Source organism: Corvus kubaryi, unplaced genomic scaffold, assembly GCF_017639235.1.
Source record: "Corvus kubaryi isolate FWS band 111438036 unplaced genomic scaffold, C.kubaryi_AGA036_p1.0 37384, whole genome shotgun sequence".
Classification (NCBI taxonomy): domain Eukaryota; kingdom Metazoa; phylum Chordata; class Aves; order Passeriformes; family Corvidae; genus Corvus; species Corvus kubaryi.
Window position 1 is genome coordinate 2,576,137 of NW_024581126.1, and position 17,708 is coordinate 2,593,844.

Here is a 17,708-nt window from a genome sequence, read left to right on the forward strand (position 1 = left end):
TGTGCCCAACCACCCCTTCATGCAGCTTCCAAACCACCAGATTTCAGCAAGCACTGCAACCCCATGGCAGAGTGAGCACATTTGGCTGAAAACAGCACTGCCAAATGTGCTTTCCATGGATGTCTGGTCCATATCAGCTGGCCATCTGGAGCCACTGACCATGTGGGGCCATCTGTGGCAGCAGGAGCACCTTCCTGCTGACTGGGCAGCAGTTGCCACCGGCTTGGCACAAACCTCAGCAGCAGCGAGGTGTCTGCTGGTACTTGGGCCAGATAACCTTCCTCTACAGTTGTAAAACTGGGACATCCAGAACAAAGAACCTTCAAGGTGTGGCTGCACTAAAGACAGCCCCTCAAGACCCTCTGAAGCAAGCCTTGAAAGCTAATAAAATTTTAAATTTCAGAAAGAGGCATAGTCAAATGATTACATCAGAATTTTAGAGCCCTCTCAATTTTCATAATCTTTGCCTTCATGTAACACAGCAAAAAACAAAAGCCACCAGAAGTCGTCTGCTGCAATATATATTTTAATTCAAAGTGAATCTTGACAGTAATACACCATAAATTCTTATTTTGACACTCACCAAAATAGTCACCTGGAAAACCCGCTTTTTGTGACAAAGTACAGAAGGCTTGGTCACATTTAAATCACTGAGAACTAGAAAGAAATACTATCGCAAACTGTAAGAGACATTACATCCATAAAAAATTTTCCCAGTCCTCATATTGTAATATTGCACAGTGCAATTGCTACATGGCGAACTAGTGTAGCAGAGAAATCCAAAGCAAAAAAAAGCCACAAGTCTACAAATTGTTAAACAGTAACAGTTCAACCTCATTAATCAAGTCTCTATCACTGGGTGTTCCTAGAACAAGTCTTCCTACAGCTTGCAGTGTGATTTAACTTTTACTTAACACAAACCACGTTAATTAGCAGTAAAAACAGAAGATTTAAAAATTAAAACCAAAAAAAAAAAAAAAAAAAGAGTTAATACAGTAGCATATTTGACCAATAAAACACCCTGAAGTTAAAAACCGAACACAAGAAATTCATATAAAACCTTGCAAATTAAAGTAATATGTAGATATGCAATTCTGTAGTCATGCAGTGTTTTATTTAAAAAAGGCATTAAAACGGTATCATGTAAAAATGCTTCTCAGAGGATGACTTTTTTCACAGAAAAGGCCCTCGCCCTGAAAGCTTTTATTTCTGCAGATAGGCCCCAGACACTTGCAGTGACAAGAGTCCGTTCTCTCAGAGTATATTGCAGGAGGAGGGGGGAAAGTCACCTGGTGTATTGAATTTAAGCTGTGGCAGGATCCCAAATATTTCATTCTTTGAAATGCAGACATTTGTAAGATTACAATACATAGAAAGAGCAGCAGATCTAATTTGGGGCGCATTTACAGCAACCTTTTCCTGCATGCAGCAGGATACTGTGGTGATATACAGAGAACCGTGTCAATTTAACAAGCACGTCAGCTCCAAACCTTAAGCACAGTAAAAAGAAAGTACAGAAAATACATCAGACACATGATGATCCCCGTGGCCCCAGGAAAAAAAAAAATGCAGTATTTTTTTGTTGTTGTTGTTACCACGATACAAAATCGATGTGCTCCGCTTGCATTGGTGGTTCCTGGTGTGTCCATTGCCTGCAATGGAGTGAGCACCAAAAAAAAGGGCGCTTCCCAACACGAGGGAGTGAACAGAAAACTGCCTGCTGGACCACACAGCACAAGTTTGAAGTGGTAAAAGTGGACATCCAATTTGACTCCCTATGTTTAGGCTTTACATGTGTTGGTAAGATTTCAAATTCATCAGGATACTCCTAGTTGCTAATGTATACTTTATATACACACACACTCATACAAAATGCATAGAATTGATTACTAAAAACATTGAAACTTTTGGGAAAAGTTAGGTTTCTTAATTTTCAGTATGATTAAAAATGTACTGCTGGTATTTTCTTTTTTTTTATGATCTAATACTGTTGTATTCTAGTTATTACTTAAAAAATAAATCAAATGTAGGCACATTTATTTCATTCAGACATTCATTAAATAAAACACTGCTTGTGTTAGTGGAGTAAAGAAAAAGATTACCAGTTATTAGCTTATTGACAGAGTTAAACTCAAATGCTTTGCACTCTTATTCCAGTCAACATTGCAAGGATTGTATTCCAGATTTTGTTTTAAAAAAAGTTAAGTCAAGCCTGCAAGATGCAGCTTCTTAAGTGTCTACACAATGCTAATATGAAAACATAAAAAAATTAAGTTACATTAATACATCCACTTATATGCAGTGATGAGCTCAAAGTTAATGGAGATAAAATACTGATGCAAATAACACACCCCAAAAAAACATATGCAATCATCTTCCATCATTTACAGTATAGTAGTTACGACACTTCAAACATGAAAACAAAATAGAAATCTAAAAAAAAAAAACCAAACCCAAAACCCAGCTTCTATTTCATGTAATTAGACTTGTACAGAAATTAGAAGGCTAAGAAAGAACTAGTTATCACCTAATTTCACAGCTATCTGAAGTGGCAATCATTATATAGCAGCTTATCTATGATACATTCAAGATAAATGATACAATTTATTACTTGCCCATAAGCTAAAACACAGCCTCAGCTTAACACCTTCCGTAAATCCCATCTCTACACTACAGTATACTTGAGGTCTATGAAAAAGTAGCTACCTTTTATAGGAAATGGATGATTAAGTCTTTGGTGCTGCAAAAGCAACTTCATTTGAACAAAACAAAAAACAAAAAGACACGCTTCCTAAGGGAAAAAAAAAATTAATGCAAAAAGCATGTAATTTACGTCCCTGACGGAATGTATTAAATAAGCAAACACCCACAACAGGCGAAAACAAATACTATCATGTAAAAAGACTAAAATCTCTCCCATGCATAAATGAAAGATTGCACACAAAGAACTCACATCTTTTTCAAGCTTCAATAGTAAATATTCTGCTACTAGTTATTAAATACTGCATGGTTTGCTCAAGCTAAGATGAAACCACATCATGGATCAATGAGCACTTGGCTTCTCCTTTCATTAGCTAGTCAGTCATGCCTACCTCACCTCTAAACATTTTATTATATCCAATTAGACAAACACTTTTAAAATAAACTACTTAGGTTGTATTGCAGTTCCATTTACCAGTATGAAATACTGTCTTGTGTGTCACTACTCAATAGCTACTGAATCAACTTTCCTTAAGCACTACTAAAGTCCTGTCTTGAAGCTAGATCATTCTGGGGGGGAAAAAAAAGACAGCAAAATTCAGCTACGGCAAAATGTGCTGCCTTCTCAATAAGGAAAATACACCCAATACTAAAATCATACCACACAAAACCCAAAATGAGCATTACGCAATCAAAAAATCAGCAGATCTGAACTTTTAAGTGCTGCAGTCCTCAACATTTATATATAAGTAATAACATTAACAACCTCAAATATTTAAGGCACTATGTGTGGGAACAGTTTACAATGCAGCTGAGATTATTAGGACAACAACATTTAAGAGCAATGTTTAGGCCTTTTCTTTGCCCATGCAAAAGACACATGCAATGTGAAGAACAACAGCTCAACTCTTAGGTAAGTGACTCAACATTTAAACACCAAGATACGCAATACAAACAAGTTACTTCTACACTGTACTGCTGACACATGTGCATCTGTTGCTCTAGTTCTGTACACTGAATGGCTTCCCAAATGTAGACGTGTCTTGCACTAGTTAGAAGGCAATTTTATAAAAAATAGCAGGAGCAAAACCAGATTTCTGCTCCCATAAGTCACCTGTCTAAAGTTACTATATAAGAAGATAACATGACCAAAGACAAGTTATACCAAATGTGCAAAACACATTAAAAGTGAGTTTTTTTAAAGCTCAGAGTTGTTTAAATTGCACCCAAGTCTACATGATTCAAAAAAATAATTTTCCTGTTGTGCCATGGCTAATATTTAATAAATACCATGTTTCTTCTCAAACCAAACTTCTGTATCATCGAGCTTCCTCAATATACTGTGTCTGAGTCCTCACATGAATGGGTACTGGCTGAGTTTTGTCGGACTCAGTGGAAATCCCGTGTAAGCAGCAGGCGACGCTGCGATGTACGAATGGGGCGGGAAAATGGGTTTGTACTGAGTCTGGTGGATGGTGGGGGAAGGCAGGAGGCGGGGGTTAATGCCGACTGGAACTTGGTGCACGATCCCACTGGGGTGAGTCAGGTTGTAGGTCGGGTGCTGTAACAAAGGTCTTGAGGTACAGGGCGAGGCGAGGAGGTGGGCGACGGGCGCGGCGGTGCTGAGCGGCGCCGACGCCGCGTACGGGAGGATGGCGGGCTGCCCGCCCAGGTGGGAGCTCCCCGACAGGTGCGCGTGCACCGGGCCGTGGCTGGGGCTGCCCTGGGGCAGGGAGAACGCGGGGCCAGCCACCGTGGCCGGGAGGAAAGCCTGCTGCCTCCGCGGAGCGTAGTTCCCGTTCCACTCCTGCGGCCCCGAGCCGAAGTGCTGAACCTGGCCACACACACAGAAACGGGCAGGGCTTAGTCATCCCGAGCACCAAGAGAGTGGGAAAAATGGAGTAATGCACTAAAAATAGTCAACTTAAAATTGGGAGAAATATAGAGACAGGAATTATTAAATGCTTCAACGGAACAAAAAAGATATATTAGCTATTTAGGTAGCAGCACAGACAATAAGAGATGGAAAACGGAACACAAGTTATTTTAATGCTCTTGCAAAGTAAAAAAAAAAAAGAAAAAGGATAAAATGCCATGCTGGGCTGTTTTAACAGAAATACCATGTATCACATGAGCAAGGTGCTTATTCCACTCTACTCAGCACTGGCTTGGCATCAATTGGAAGTGCTGCATTCAGTTTGGGCACCATAATGAGGCACAAAGAGGACAAATAGGAGAGAAATTTTAGAGGAGAGCAGAAAAAATAATAAACGGATTGAAAATATCTGAGACAACTAGGCAAACAGAAGTCTAGGGCTATGATCACAGGAGGATGTGGCAATCATTAACAGTCACAAAGAGAAAAGACTAAAAATCAATTACTCCCATTAAATGATGCAGAGTTCAAACTACATAGGGCATCTACCAAAGAAGGAAGGATCAGCATCAATTTTTGTAATGAAAATAATGTTCTACACTTTCTGCCAAGAGGCTGAGGAGCTGCAGACATTGAAGAGATTAAAAATTAATACATGCTGATCATATTAAGGTTTGCTTAGAATTAATTAAACCAATCCTTTTGCATAATCATGCAGAAGGGGAGACTGTGTCACCCACCCAAATGTTTCTTTCAATCTAAACTATTCAAGTCATTATTGCTAAATCCTCTTATCTACACATAGCATGCTTTCATTTAGCATTTAACTTACAATATTCACAGTCTCTCTGCAAGACTTACACAAACAGGTACTGCTCTCACATTAATGTACCTCCAGCTATCTAACCGAAAGCTCAATGCAGCTACAGCTCCAAGTTAACTAATGAAAAGGGGCTTAAACTTGATGTCATGTGTCAACTTCAGTTCTCAGCCACAGTAGACACATTTACTGTGTTGTTGGGCAATGATAAAAGTAACTTTTAAATTAGCTTTGGGTATCTTCTAACACTGGATGGAACCACAATCACAACCCCATCTTCCATCCAGCTTCATTACCTGGCAACAAAGGTAAAAAATAGTTGGGTTTGCTAAGCTCTATCTCATCTCTGGGTACCCAAAAGATTTTCATGCACACTACTGACAAAACAACACTGAGATACAGCTGCAGATTTTAACTGCACACTATGAGTATTTCAGCATTTGGATGTAGGAAAAATAAATGCTAACATATTTTCCTTTCTGTCTCATGCTTTGATATTGTGCAAGCACTGACAATTTTCCCAGTGTGGCTTTTCTATTATTTTTTAAAATAGAGTCAGCTGTTTTAAGAAATGACCCAAAAAGAAAGATACTTATGACTTGCCCAGTAAGTTGAAATCCATTTTTCAAGATTTGAACACTTCTTTAATCAAGCTGCTGAAAACCTCCAGCTACCACTGACAGCAGCTGAAACTGTGAGCATTCAGTTTGGAACTCAACTTCTCCAACTCCACCTTTGGAGTTTGTTAGATGCAATTGCACATACCTGACTGAAGTTTCCATGTTGCTGATGGAATGCTGATGTCAGTTTTTGCTGACGATTTCCTACAACAGAAGACTGGTTTATTCTTCCCAGGACAGACCGACCCTTTTTCAGTGGCTGGCACATAGCATCTTCCAAGACAGAAATAAACAATGTTATGCTCTTATTGTCACTATTCTCTTCTGACAAAAGTTAGGCAAGATTTCATTTGCTTAAGCATACAGGGAGAAATAATAATACAATACACTAATTAAAGTCAAACCATAGCACTATTTAGAAGTGGTTACTACAGATTAGCAGTTGTACGAGTAGGTCAAAATCTTCATACATATATTAAATAAATACTAAAACTTCTATTCTTACCTACTGGCATAGAAAAACACCTGAACTAACTTACCTGTATTCACCATCTGTTCCTCAAGGTGTAACCTGTTTTCAAGTCTCATGGGTGGTACCACTACTGTGCAAACAGTTGATTTGGTTTCAGGGTTAACGGAGGCTCTTGCTTCCTTATTTTTATTGTTATTGTCTACAAAGCCGTTTTCCACAAAGGGGCTGTCATGTCCTGAGGAGTCTGAGCTTGGGGAACCATCCACTGTATCACATCCACTCTCCTGCTCGTCATCTGACATACTGTCAAAAAACAAAAGCATTGCAATGAAACAAAGGTATTTGCATGACAGAGGTACATTTTCTTAAATTAACACATAAAATTTATGGAAGTGAAATTACTCAAAGGTGGATAAAAATGATACACTTTAATAAGACAAGCACATGTATTCAAACTCACCCCACCCATAAATTGCAAGGCTCGGAGAAAGGAGATAACTCCTTTATATCAAAAACTGATGGAATACATACTTAACTTAAAGCATACAAGACACAGCAGTGAATTAACTAATGCCTAAACACACAGTCAAGTCCTTTAGTGGTTCTACAGCTAATGTAACATGTCCTTACTGCATGTTGTTTAAAATAAGACAATATAAATGAAACCATTTATGAAAATTAACTTTCTGTGAAAAGTACTTTGATACTATGAGGGCCAGCACAAAAGTCTGAGGATTTAGCCAACAGAATCAGGTAATTCTGAGTAGGTTTTCAAGTAACAAGTAGTGATAATGTGATAACTACTGAGCAATTAATTGTACTTCTATATTATTAACTTGTGATTCAAGTTACTAATTATATGACTTAATATAAGTAGAGTGCTACTGAAACCAGAGCCCAACACATTCCTCTGCTATTGACAAAAAGTTGAACTACAAAGGGGAATTAAATTACAGGTCAGTTCCTTGTAATTCAAAGAAAACACCATAAAATCAAGCAGGTCTTTATAAAAACTTATCTGAAGTTTTGAATGTTTTGATATTAAAGAATATCAAAGGACTGACAATGTTAACTACCAAGCAGTAAGACTACCTGATGCCTTCCAGTATAAGACACATCCTGCTATCTAAATCTTTACTAAAATTTAATTATTTGAATGAAAATTCTTCAAACGCTTCTCATTATCTTCTTCTTTTACAGTCAGATATGGCAAAAGCTTAAAAAACAGGACCAGGGAAATACACCTGGATTAGTCCATCTATTTAACTCTGGCAACTCTTTATTTTAATATCTTCGAAGTCACAGAAACGGCACAAATTTGTCCGGGTTTATCTTCTACATCAAGTCACACTAAAAAATGACAGATCTCTCCATGTACTGCATTACTGCACTCTTGTTGCTGGATGTAGCAGTTGTGTCTGCAGAATGAGCTGGATACGTCCAGTAACCAAACAGAAAACTAATCCACCAAAAAATCTGTGTGATGGATTAATCCTGGACAGTGCAGAGAACAACCACCAACTGCCTCCCTCAGTGCATCCAGTGTCCAGCACTGCAGAGGTTTGTTCATCACAGATGTTAGGCTCTACAGAATTCCAAATGGATGTCACAGCTGTCCATGCACAAGTCTTTTTTTTATTCTTTTTTTTTCTTGAGGGAAGAGGATTGTGTTTATATAAAGATTTATATACACAAATTATCCATTAAAAGCATCCTTAATTCAGGCTGACCAAAGTTTAAAACATGTAAAACTGCCTGTACAGACTCGAAGTTCACCTCCTTATCAATACATGCTCTGATAGAATCTTTAAGTATTTTAAAAAAACTTCTTTCATTAGGACCTTAATTAGAATTAATTTTGCACAATGAAACTGCTGAAGGCTCAAGCTTGACATGAGGCAGTGAAGATAAAGACATTTAAAAGCTGTTCACATGAACAGTGTTCACCTAAGTGAGCCTTACTTTTGGTAGAAGAAAAAAGGCATCAATGTCATTAAAGATTACAAGATACACAATGGGAGAACCATTAAAAAATTTGTGGTGACCAAATCTGTCACATCCTACTTTGGCCTATTTAATCTTGAAGCTCTAGAAGACTTTTTATTCTAAAGGAAGTTGCAAGTAATGTGTTTATATTTTCTGTGTAAACACCATTCATTCAGTACTCTGAAAGCTTCCACTGCAGCAAGACAGGTCTGCTAGGAATGAGAACAGAGCAGTCTATGCTCTGCAACTAACTTTAAGCCAGTAAATTAATTTTTAAATAGATCATTTGCCCTCACCAGATGGCAATATAGCAAAACTTGTGCATTTTTTAGTACAAACTGAGTCTGCTGTATACTAAGATCTCTCTTTTTGTTGAAAGGAGCCTGACTTTTCACCTGTTGGATCTCTTGCAAGGAGAGGGACTGGACTGCTCAGAGGAGCTGGTGCTGAGCGTGCTGTCGGGGCTGCTGAGGGAGCACACGCGGTCGATGTTCAGGGTGTTCTGGCAGGCTTCACACTCCAGGCTCCCTTTACACCTGCACACAGCAACACAGTCAGCAAACACACCATCTCAACACCACTCAAATGAGTGCAATTGTGGAATCAAAAAGGGTCCAATATTAGAAAAGGCCCCTTAAATGTAAATTAATATCCAATTCCTTGCTTCTTTTACAACCAAACCAGACTTAAAATCTTTTCAGTATTCTTCTAAAATTCTAGATTAAACAAGCATTTCTGGAAACCTACTAAATGGATAATTTTTTTACTGAATCAATACTAAAACAAGTAGATTAAAATATTTTACTACAGCAGTTGAGAGCCCTGAAACCTTTGACAAAGCTTAGATTTAAAACACAAGTTCTTCCAGTTCAGAATCATTACAAGTAAAGATGAAGTCAAACAAACATTAAACTTTTAAGCCTTGCATGCTTCTGTGATGGCTCTGTGAAAGAAAACTCCACTGGGGGACAATACCCAGCATCTGCTTTTGCACCCGAAGGTTCACCTTTTCACACTTATAGAGAAGTATTTTCTACCCATATGTATGTAATAGTATCTACTGGATGCTACTGCTAAAATGGTCACATTGAGTACACATGGCAAGAAGATTGATCTTGAACAATAGATATGGTATGACATTGTTATGAAAAAACTAAAAAAACTATGGTTTGAAAAGGCGTAACGCACGGATTAATGAGGGAGACTTCTGACAGGGTCATTCCCTTTCAAATAACAGAGTGCTACAAAGTTAACTTCCTCCTGAAATTGGATTAGAAGCTCGTTGTTTGTCCATTTTTAACTCAGATTCATTAGCTGCAGTAGCTGTGCTAAGACAGCTGTATTAAAGTAAAGTTTAACAAAAATAAAGGCAGATTCTCACTCCCTCAGTGAGTGTGTCTGTGCCACATCGTCCTCATCGGTGTCACTGCTGATGGTGATGACGCTGACGGCGGGGCTGGGGGAGCTGGCCAGGAACAGGGCCTGGCGCGGGGTGCTGGGGACAGAGGGGTCAGGGGCCAGCCTGACCGAGGCCTCACAGCAGCTGCTCTCCTGTCCTTCAGAGTTTAGATTGTCCTGTGCTTCTATACAACTTATTCTCTTGACAGCCTTCAGGTTGAGTATCTTTGGAGATATAAAGGCTGAATTTTGGATATTGGTGTTTTGTAACATGTTGCTCCTGTGAAGGAAACACATCATTTGGCATTTAGTGAATCTCTGCCAAGAGATCTGGAAACTGTACTGTTTTCAACAAAACTAAAGCAGGCAATGTAGGCTAAGCCACCAATTTAGAAAAACACAGAACAGTAAACACAGGCAAAAATGCTTGGCATGGATGGTTTCAGACATTAATGAGAAAGTTACCAAGTATGTAATATCAAAGACCACAACACTGAATACAGTATACTGAAAATCACACTTTCTTATAAAGGAAAAAAGTAATAAAAATCCCATTGGGGTGAAAAACAAACAAACAAAATCCAGCCAGATTTCATGCAAAGATTCTCCTTGAAAACAAAGGCTGGTAGCCTCCAGATGAACCCCTTGCTTAATAAAGGACTGCTGACACTGCCTGCATAACCCATACTTCCCCCCTTATGGAGCATCCCACACCTTTGCCACTACTTTGCACGGCAATGGGGCATATTTTCTTCAGCCAGCAGCTGAAGTATCTTTGGCTACCAAGGAAAGACGACTGCAAGGCTCACTGCAACCCTGTTATACAGTCTATTTTCAGTTGTCTAAACCAGATATATCCTCCCTCATGTTAACTTAGGAATATCTCGTAAGAGCTACCTGAATATATTCTTACACCTTTCCAAAGACTGTAAAAACAACCTTCCACCACGACAGGCACATACTAATCAAAAAGAATTAAAACCTTTTACTATTGCAAGTATTTTTCCATCTAGTCTATAACCAAATAACATTGAAAACATAAGGAGAAAGGACCCATTTTCCTAAAAGACTGTCTAAGAGCAACTGTCTCCAACAAAGATGCCACTTCTACAGGTTGTTCCCTTGCCCACAAAACAGCAATGACAGGTACACTGTCTCTCAATGTTCTGTCTTAGAAATATCCTACCGACCTGTTCTGGCACAGTTTGTTCCTCTTGGTAGCTGCAGGCTGAGGCCAGACAACGTGTGCAATGCCCACACTAATTGGCTGAGGGGCAGACAAGGTTATCTGATGTGTTAAAAGAGGCTGTGGTATCATTGAGCTGTAGTGGGTGCCCTGGGTAATCATCTTCCTGAGGAAAAGGAAAGGCAGGTTTATATTGCAAGCCATTTGCACCAGCACCCGTAGTCCTTGTTAAATCCCAGCCACTGAGGCGTTGCACAAAAGCAGGTGGACTCACCCCCAGTCTCCAAGCCTCTGTGGGCCAGCCACAGGATCAGAGGCCAGAGATGTGGCTGGAGCTGCCACTGGTGCTACCTGCTGCCATGCAGGAACCAGGATCTGCTGCGTCTGATTCGACCACGTCTGCTGGGAAGCACAGGCGGTTTTATGGCACAAGCAAATCACTGAAGTCACACTCGCTGCTTGTAGTTCAGCACAGACCACAAGAGGGACTGCAACAGAACTCTACTTTGAAAAACATTTACTAAGTAAGTAAGAGTTTTGCTTTAAATTAAGCCAACCTGAGAAAGGATTCCTGCTCGAATCTGTAGTGGCTGAATTGCGTGGGCTTGGGTCACCAGTGGAACTGCATTATCCACCCTCAGGGAGAAACTGGTGGGTTTGCTGTGGTTTGTAGGAATTCCTGTCAGGGAAAAAAAAACATATACCCAAGCTTTAGGCAAACAGCAGTCTTGCATATATTTTCTCAGCAAACATAGGAGACAATCCTAAAACATTTCACCATTTTTTAAAATATGTTTATGATCTAATTCCATAGTTTAGACTTTCAAGACAAACAAATTAACACCTAAAAGATTTTTGTGCCATAACTTATCTGAATAAATATTTGAGCTGTAATTTCCAAGAAGAACTGCCAGTAGCTACTAGTTGGAAACAGACTACTAGAAAAAGGAATTTCTTTGGCAGAAAGTTCTGCAGAGCTAAGCATTTACTCTTTATCACAAACTTCATTAAAAGAATTTGAAAGGAAGCAGATAAAAGTAAGCAGAACTGAATTTCAAAGCTTCTCAGAATGGACTCCTCCACATCTCATGCTCTGTATTTCCAGCAGGCTGAAACCCATTCCTCTCAGCTTTTATAGCTGGCAATGCCACATGTGTAATGTCCCTCTTTGCCACCATCTCTTTTGTGGGAAACAATGTAAAATCTTCTGTGTACCTCATCAAATATTTGTAGTAGAATCCATAATCCTATTCCTCTCTTCATCAAAATAATGCAAACCATAGCACTGCTCACAAGAGCATAGTACAAAAAAGATGCATCTCATGCCCTGTATAGATTTCATTATTGTCACAGGAAACTAGCACACGTATAGCAATGCTGCAATGTTTATCACAATAACCTTTTTTTACATAATAATGTAAAACTACAATGAAAGTGGAAATTTTTTTAACAGATATTGCAACAGAATAGCCATGCTTGCAGAAAATACTGTCTAGGAAAAGATATCCCTGATCTCATTTTCTAACTGCACTTCATGCCTTGTGCTTTAGTCAAAGATTAAGCAATGGGTGTTCACAGGTAACTACTAAAGAATTACTACACTAAAGTTTGTAAGTGTTTTGGTTGGGTCTTTTTTTAATCTTTACAGTACAGGATGAAAGAAAGTTTTCATCTGATGTAATTCTCTCATGTCATAACACAATACTAAGTTATAACCATTCACTTCAAAGCTTTTCATTTTGAAATGCACTTGACTGATATTTTTCCCCACAGCCATCTAGAAGAGCAACATCTTAGCTCTGACAGAAGTAGAGAGTTTTAGCACTTCACATATTCCACAGAGCAGCCAAGCTGGGAAACTTTGAAGTAGTGCCAGATACCATTAAGATCCCCTTTTCATCTGTGCCAGCAACTCATCACCTATGTGATGAAAACAACATATCCTCTTCACTTCAGCTGTAGCAGAATTTATATTTGGAAAGTTATCATCATATTAAGAATACAGTATACAAATCACAGATAAAGTGTCTGCCTGTACTGTTTCCTTTTCTATAAATCACTTTATTCATCTGGGACTAATGAAAACAATAGAGTTTTTTAATTATGGAGTATGGCATTGTGTAAAGAACATATACAATTTAAATAATTAAGTGCTCAGAAGGAAATCTGTGTGAAGCAGCTTTATATGACACTGCCTGGTGAATAGTCAGACCTTTCTTGAGTTTCTGAAACTCAGGGTAGATGCAGCTGCCACAAATAACATCACTGATAAAGTGTGCTGTATCTGTCTTTATCTATAGAGATTAAGATTTCCTGGGGTTTAAGTTTAGGCTGAACGTTCTTGGTTTGTTTCTTTTCAGAGTGCATCTGGTGTGATTCCTGAAACTTTAAAACGCAGAGGGAGAACTGAGGTCATTCTTAAAAAAAGCTACTTCCTATAAACTCCATAACTTTCAGACCTGATCTCAACATGAAGCTGAACATAACCAAGACAAATAAATTCCATCTTTGGAACGAAGACTATAATCAAGCTAAGTTAATAGGCAAACAATATAAACTACCTTCCCATTTCCATAAATGACTATTCTAGGATAAGACACTGATATTCCCTCCATCTTTCCTGTTTCCTCTCAAATTTTATTTCAGAATACCCTCCTTGCTTCACCTTTCACATTTTGTTCCTCTATTTTATCCAAGATATAAATTTGTATGTGTGCGTGTAGTATATGAAGATGGCCTCTGGATTGCTCAAATAATCTTCTGCAGATGCTGATTTGCTGTTTCTTTCAGGAAGGTGCAATGTATCTGCAACTGACTCACATGCTGATTTTTAATTACATAATTGTTTTAAATATAAACCCTAAGTGGATATAATGGAAAACTCAAATATTGCTAACAGACGGGCAGTAACACTCATATTTTAGGAACTGTGACAATTGCAGATAAATATACCTTGAATAGCTGGAGGACATATAATCAATGCTTGTTGGAAAACATCACTGCAACCAAACTGAGCAGTTCCTGCCTGCAGTGGTATCCCTTGGTGCAAAACTGAGTGGGCAGATGCAGTTAATGCCTATGGGAAGAGATTCAACACAGGCAATGTTATCATAATGCTGAATCTACATCTCTCACACACCTGCCCCACCACTTCATACAGTAAACAACTAAAACAACTTAGAAAAATTAACATTTCAAATCCATTTCACATGAAGCCATCACATTTGGCCATTGGAGGGCACCAGACTACAGCACTGGCAATCCCAGCTCGTAACTTAATTTGAAACACATTCTAAATTATTTGTTTAAAAAAACATTAGGAAAAAACGAGAGTAAAAGACAGAAGATTTTGCCACTTAACAGATATAATTTTTTCAATTACAAATTCATTAGAAAAACTGCATTAACTGAACTTACAGTTAAAACCAAACAAAATGAAACAAAACCAAGAGAAACACACACCATTGTTTTTACCTGACTCCTCACTGGACCAATTTTGGTAAAGCTTGCAGTCAGGTTGGCTGCACTGCCTGAGGCAACTGATCTCATAAGTGATGTTTTATTGCGATTGCTTAAGTCATACAGGTTTGATCGGCATTTGCAAATATCCATGATATGAAAGCAGGACTTCACTCTATCAGAACCAGAAAATAAGTTGCTTTAATCACCATTTCATAGCATTACAGGTAAAAAACAATTCCCCAAAACAAGGCCAAAAAAAAAGTAATTCAAAGCCCACATTTCCCAGTTTCACAGAATGGGATCATCCACACAGGTAGAGAAACAGAAGCACTGCTGTTACTATGGTCACGTCAAGCCTCTGTGATGCCTATTTTAAATTCAAGAAAAATACTGCTGTTTCCGTCTCCTTCCATCTAACACCATTTTTTAACAGCTGTGTACAAAGAGGAAAGATAGGAAACCAAACAGATGGAAAGCTTGCTCTTTCAGTGAAATGCTTGCAACTTCAGGAAATCCACAGTGAAACACTCAACTCCAGGACTGCAAGAAAACTTGCAATATATTCCACATTAATCAGTACATGAAAGGAAGTATCCAAGATGTTAACCTCAAGAGGAAATGCCTGCCCTAGCCCTCAATGACTGATAGGAACTAGGACCGCTCATGCTTCCAAAAATCACGCCCAAGTTTCTGCAGTGTTGGAAATTTAACAATCATGTCTAAACCCAACTTAGAAATCTATTGCTCTGTTACTTTCAGAGAAAAACATAATTATTCAACCAGTTTCCTTGACCCAGTAGATGTATCTAATACTGCAAGCACTTGAAAGAATTTTCTGAGACACTGCAAAAATGATGAAAGATTTTTTTTCTCTCTGACAGAAGAAACAACACTTATACAAATGAATTGCAACAACAGAGATTTCTATGTTACATACTGGTTGCTATGAGGAAAATCGAGGAGGTGCTTCATGGTAACAAAAGAATGGTTCAGGGTCTCAGCTGGAGTGATTCTTAAATCAGCATCGATAAGCAACATTTTCTTCAACAGACTGACAAATTCCCTCCTATCTGCCTTCTCTGCCAACAGGTCACTTCCTTCCAAATCCATCACCATGTTCACCTGGCATCGAACAAAAGAGTCAGATGGAAGATATGTGTATTAGTTTAACTCTTGCTGGTATTGTTTTCTGCTATAAAATACCAATATTCAGCATTTTTATCACATGGGGGACAGTGGATTGGTCTTATCCCAAAACAGCTGGCTTGGAACTGGTGACATTTTTAGGCACGCACACTGCTCCCCCCTTGCAACCTCCCCAGTTAAAACCACTGAAGGCTTTACTCCAGTTTGGGACTTGGAATTTAAGAAGTAAGATTTGGAATAAAGATCTTTAAACTACAGAGCTGATTTTCAAAAAACAATTTCAAGCATGTATTAATGCCAATCTTGCAACAAGATTTGATCTTTTTTTCAGGATATGAAAGACAACAAAAAATTACCTTTTCTTATTGACTAGAGAGGTATAAAGCTAAAGAAAAGTGAGGAAACAGTTACATATTTAAAAAACTATACTGAGAATTATATTGTTAAGATAACAGAATTATACTGGAAATCATACAATAAACAGAGCAGGTTCCCTATGCATTCTTTGTTTATTCTTTGCCACAGTGGCAGATAAGGTGGAAGAGAAAGTACACGTTTTACACAAAATTCAAGGGCTCCCCCACCACAAGGACAAGTACCACTGTTTACCACAAGCAATAGAAAAGGAAGACCTTTACTGAAAAGCTCAAAGGGCTGACACAGCCAGACGTTTTCCTCAGAGCAGTAGAGAAGAATGAATATGATTGAGACAGAATAAGTAATATTCTAAAAGGCATTTCTTTCAAAACCAGTAAAATGTTTTAAAATCACCACTCATTCCCACACATTCCTTTTGCAGAGGAAGGAGGCTTTAATACTCACGTGCACTATATCATCCAAACTGTTGAAAATATACTTTCTGGCCTCTTTAGACTTCATACCTGTTTCTGCCTCGTGTTCTTCCAATGTCTCAAAAAAAGAAAAGGAAAGCTGAATTTAGAACCTGTCAATAAAGGTCACCTATAACTACAAAGTAACTTTACATATTTATTGACCTAAAACCCACTTTTTTTTCCCCAAATAATTAGTATTTCAGTTATATATTTGTATACTGCTTTACCGGCTACTTTCATTCTCTAAATCAAAAGACAAAAACTACAATATTTTACATCTGACCAATCACAGTACTGGACTATAACAGGCAGTCTGTGAATCACGCAGGAAATGCTGGAAGCCTAGCAAAGAGCTGTTTAATGAAACTCCCTTGTGTGCTTATATTTTTGTGCATCACAGCTTTTCTATTACTTGTATTCTACCAATTTTCTCAAACTCAGACCTTAAACCCCAAAGAGCAGCAACATCATATCACTGTAAAAGAAATAAACCAAAACCAGGCAGAATCCTTTCAACTTCTTTGTTTTCTCTTCTCATTTTTATACTTTTATCCCTCCACATACACAAGAGCTGGTGTAAATATTTTAAATACTTAAGTATGAAAAAAATTATTAAATCCTAGAGAATGAATGATTTTTGAATTGGTATAGCACTTCCTGTTACAATTTTCCTCCTTCAACACAGACAGCACCTGTAGGCTGGTGCTGCACGAGGCAAGGTGGGACTTCAGGGAAGAAGTTTTTAACATACACCTTACAGAAAAGTTTCCAAAATGAACTTTGACAAAAACTGCAAGTAATGACCAACAGTCCATATCAAAATTCCTAATTAACCTCTGCAAGGTAACAAAGAGCTCCTGAAACTGGGGAGGGCTGTTTGCACCAAGAACTCGTTCAGGCTCTCCGACACAGAGAAGCCAGATGTAAAGTGTCACCTAAAGACCAAGTGCTTGAGGAAGCAGAGTATGGGATTAAGCAGGCTGGTGTAACTGGAGAAATCTTACATAACCCAGCACAGCCCCGACCCAGCGCCGCCGGGGATTTACCAACTTGCTGGGGGACTTACGCAACTTGTGCTGGGAGCTCGGCACTGTTTGTTACTGCAGAGATCCCATGTCAACTGCAACTGCTTCCTGAGCCCTCTGTAAACCCTGGGAAGCTGGGCCATGAAGAAATACCATTAAAAAAAAAAAGTAAATTATTTGAAGA

General features: G+C 38.5%; 1 protein-coding gene across 5 annotated transcripts in view; it reads right to left on the reverse strand.

The window, feature by feature from the left end:
* Window positions 1-508: 508 nt before the first annotated feature.
* HIPK3 (homeodomain interacting protein kinase 3) overlaps window positions 509-17,708 on the reverse strand; it is a 67,500-nt gene continuing 50,300 nt past the window's right edge. For 2 of the 5 annotated variants that reach the window (XM_042035532.1, XM_042035537.1), the window contains exons 5-16: window positions 16,489-16,575; window positions 15,458-15,642; window positions 14,521-14,692; window positions 14,011-14,134; window positions 11,616-11,737; window positions 11,333-11,460; window positions 11,063-11,224; window positions 9,856-10,152; window positions 8,870-9,010; window positions 6,556-6,791; window positions 6,162-6,289; window positions 509-4,534 (exon numbers count right to left, since the gene is read on the reverse strand). In XM_042035532.1, coding sequence (XP_041891466.1) covers window positions 4,055-4,534; window positions 6,162-6,289; window positions 6,556-6,791; window positions 8,870-9,010; window positions 9,856-10,152; window positions 11,063-11,224; window positions 11,333-11,460; window positions 11,616-11,737; window positions 14,011-14,134; window positions 14,521-14,692; window positions 15,458-15,642; window positions 16,489-16,575 — 2,262 coding nt within the window. In that variant the 3' untranslated portion in view covers window positions 509-4,054. The remainder of the gene's footprint in view (window positions 4,535-6,161; window positions 6,290-6,555; window positions 6,792-8,869; window positions 9,011-9,855; window positions 10,153-11,062; window positions 11,225-11,332; window positions 11,461-11,615; window positions 11,738-14,010; window positions 14,135-14,520; window positions 14,693-15,457; window positions 15,643-16,488; window positions 16,576-17,708) is intronic. The other 3 variants (XM_042035534.1, XM_042035535.1, XM_042035533.1) reach the window with 3 other exon arrangements.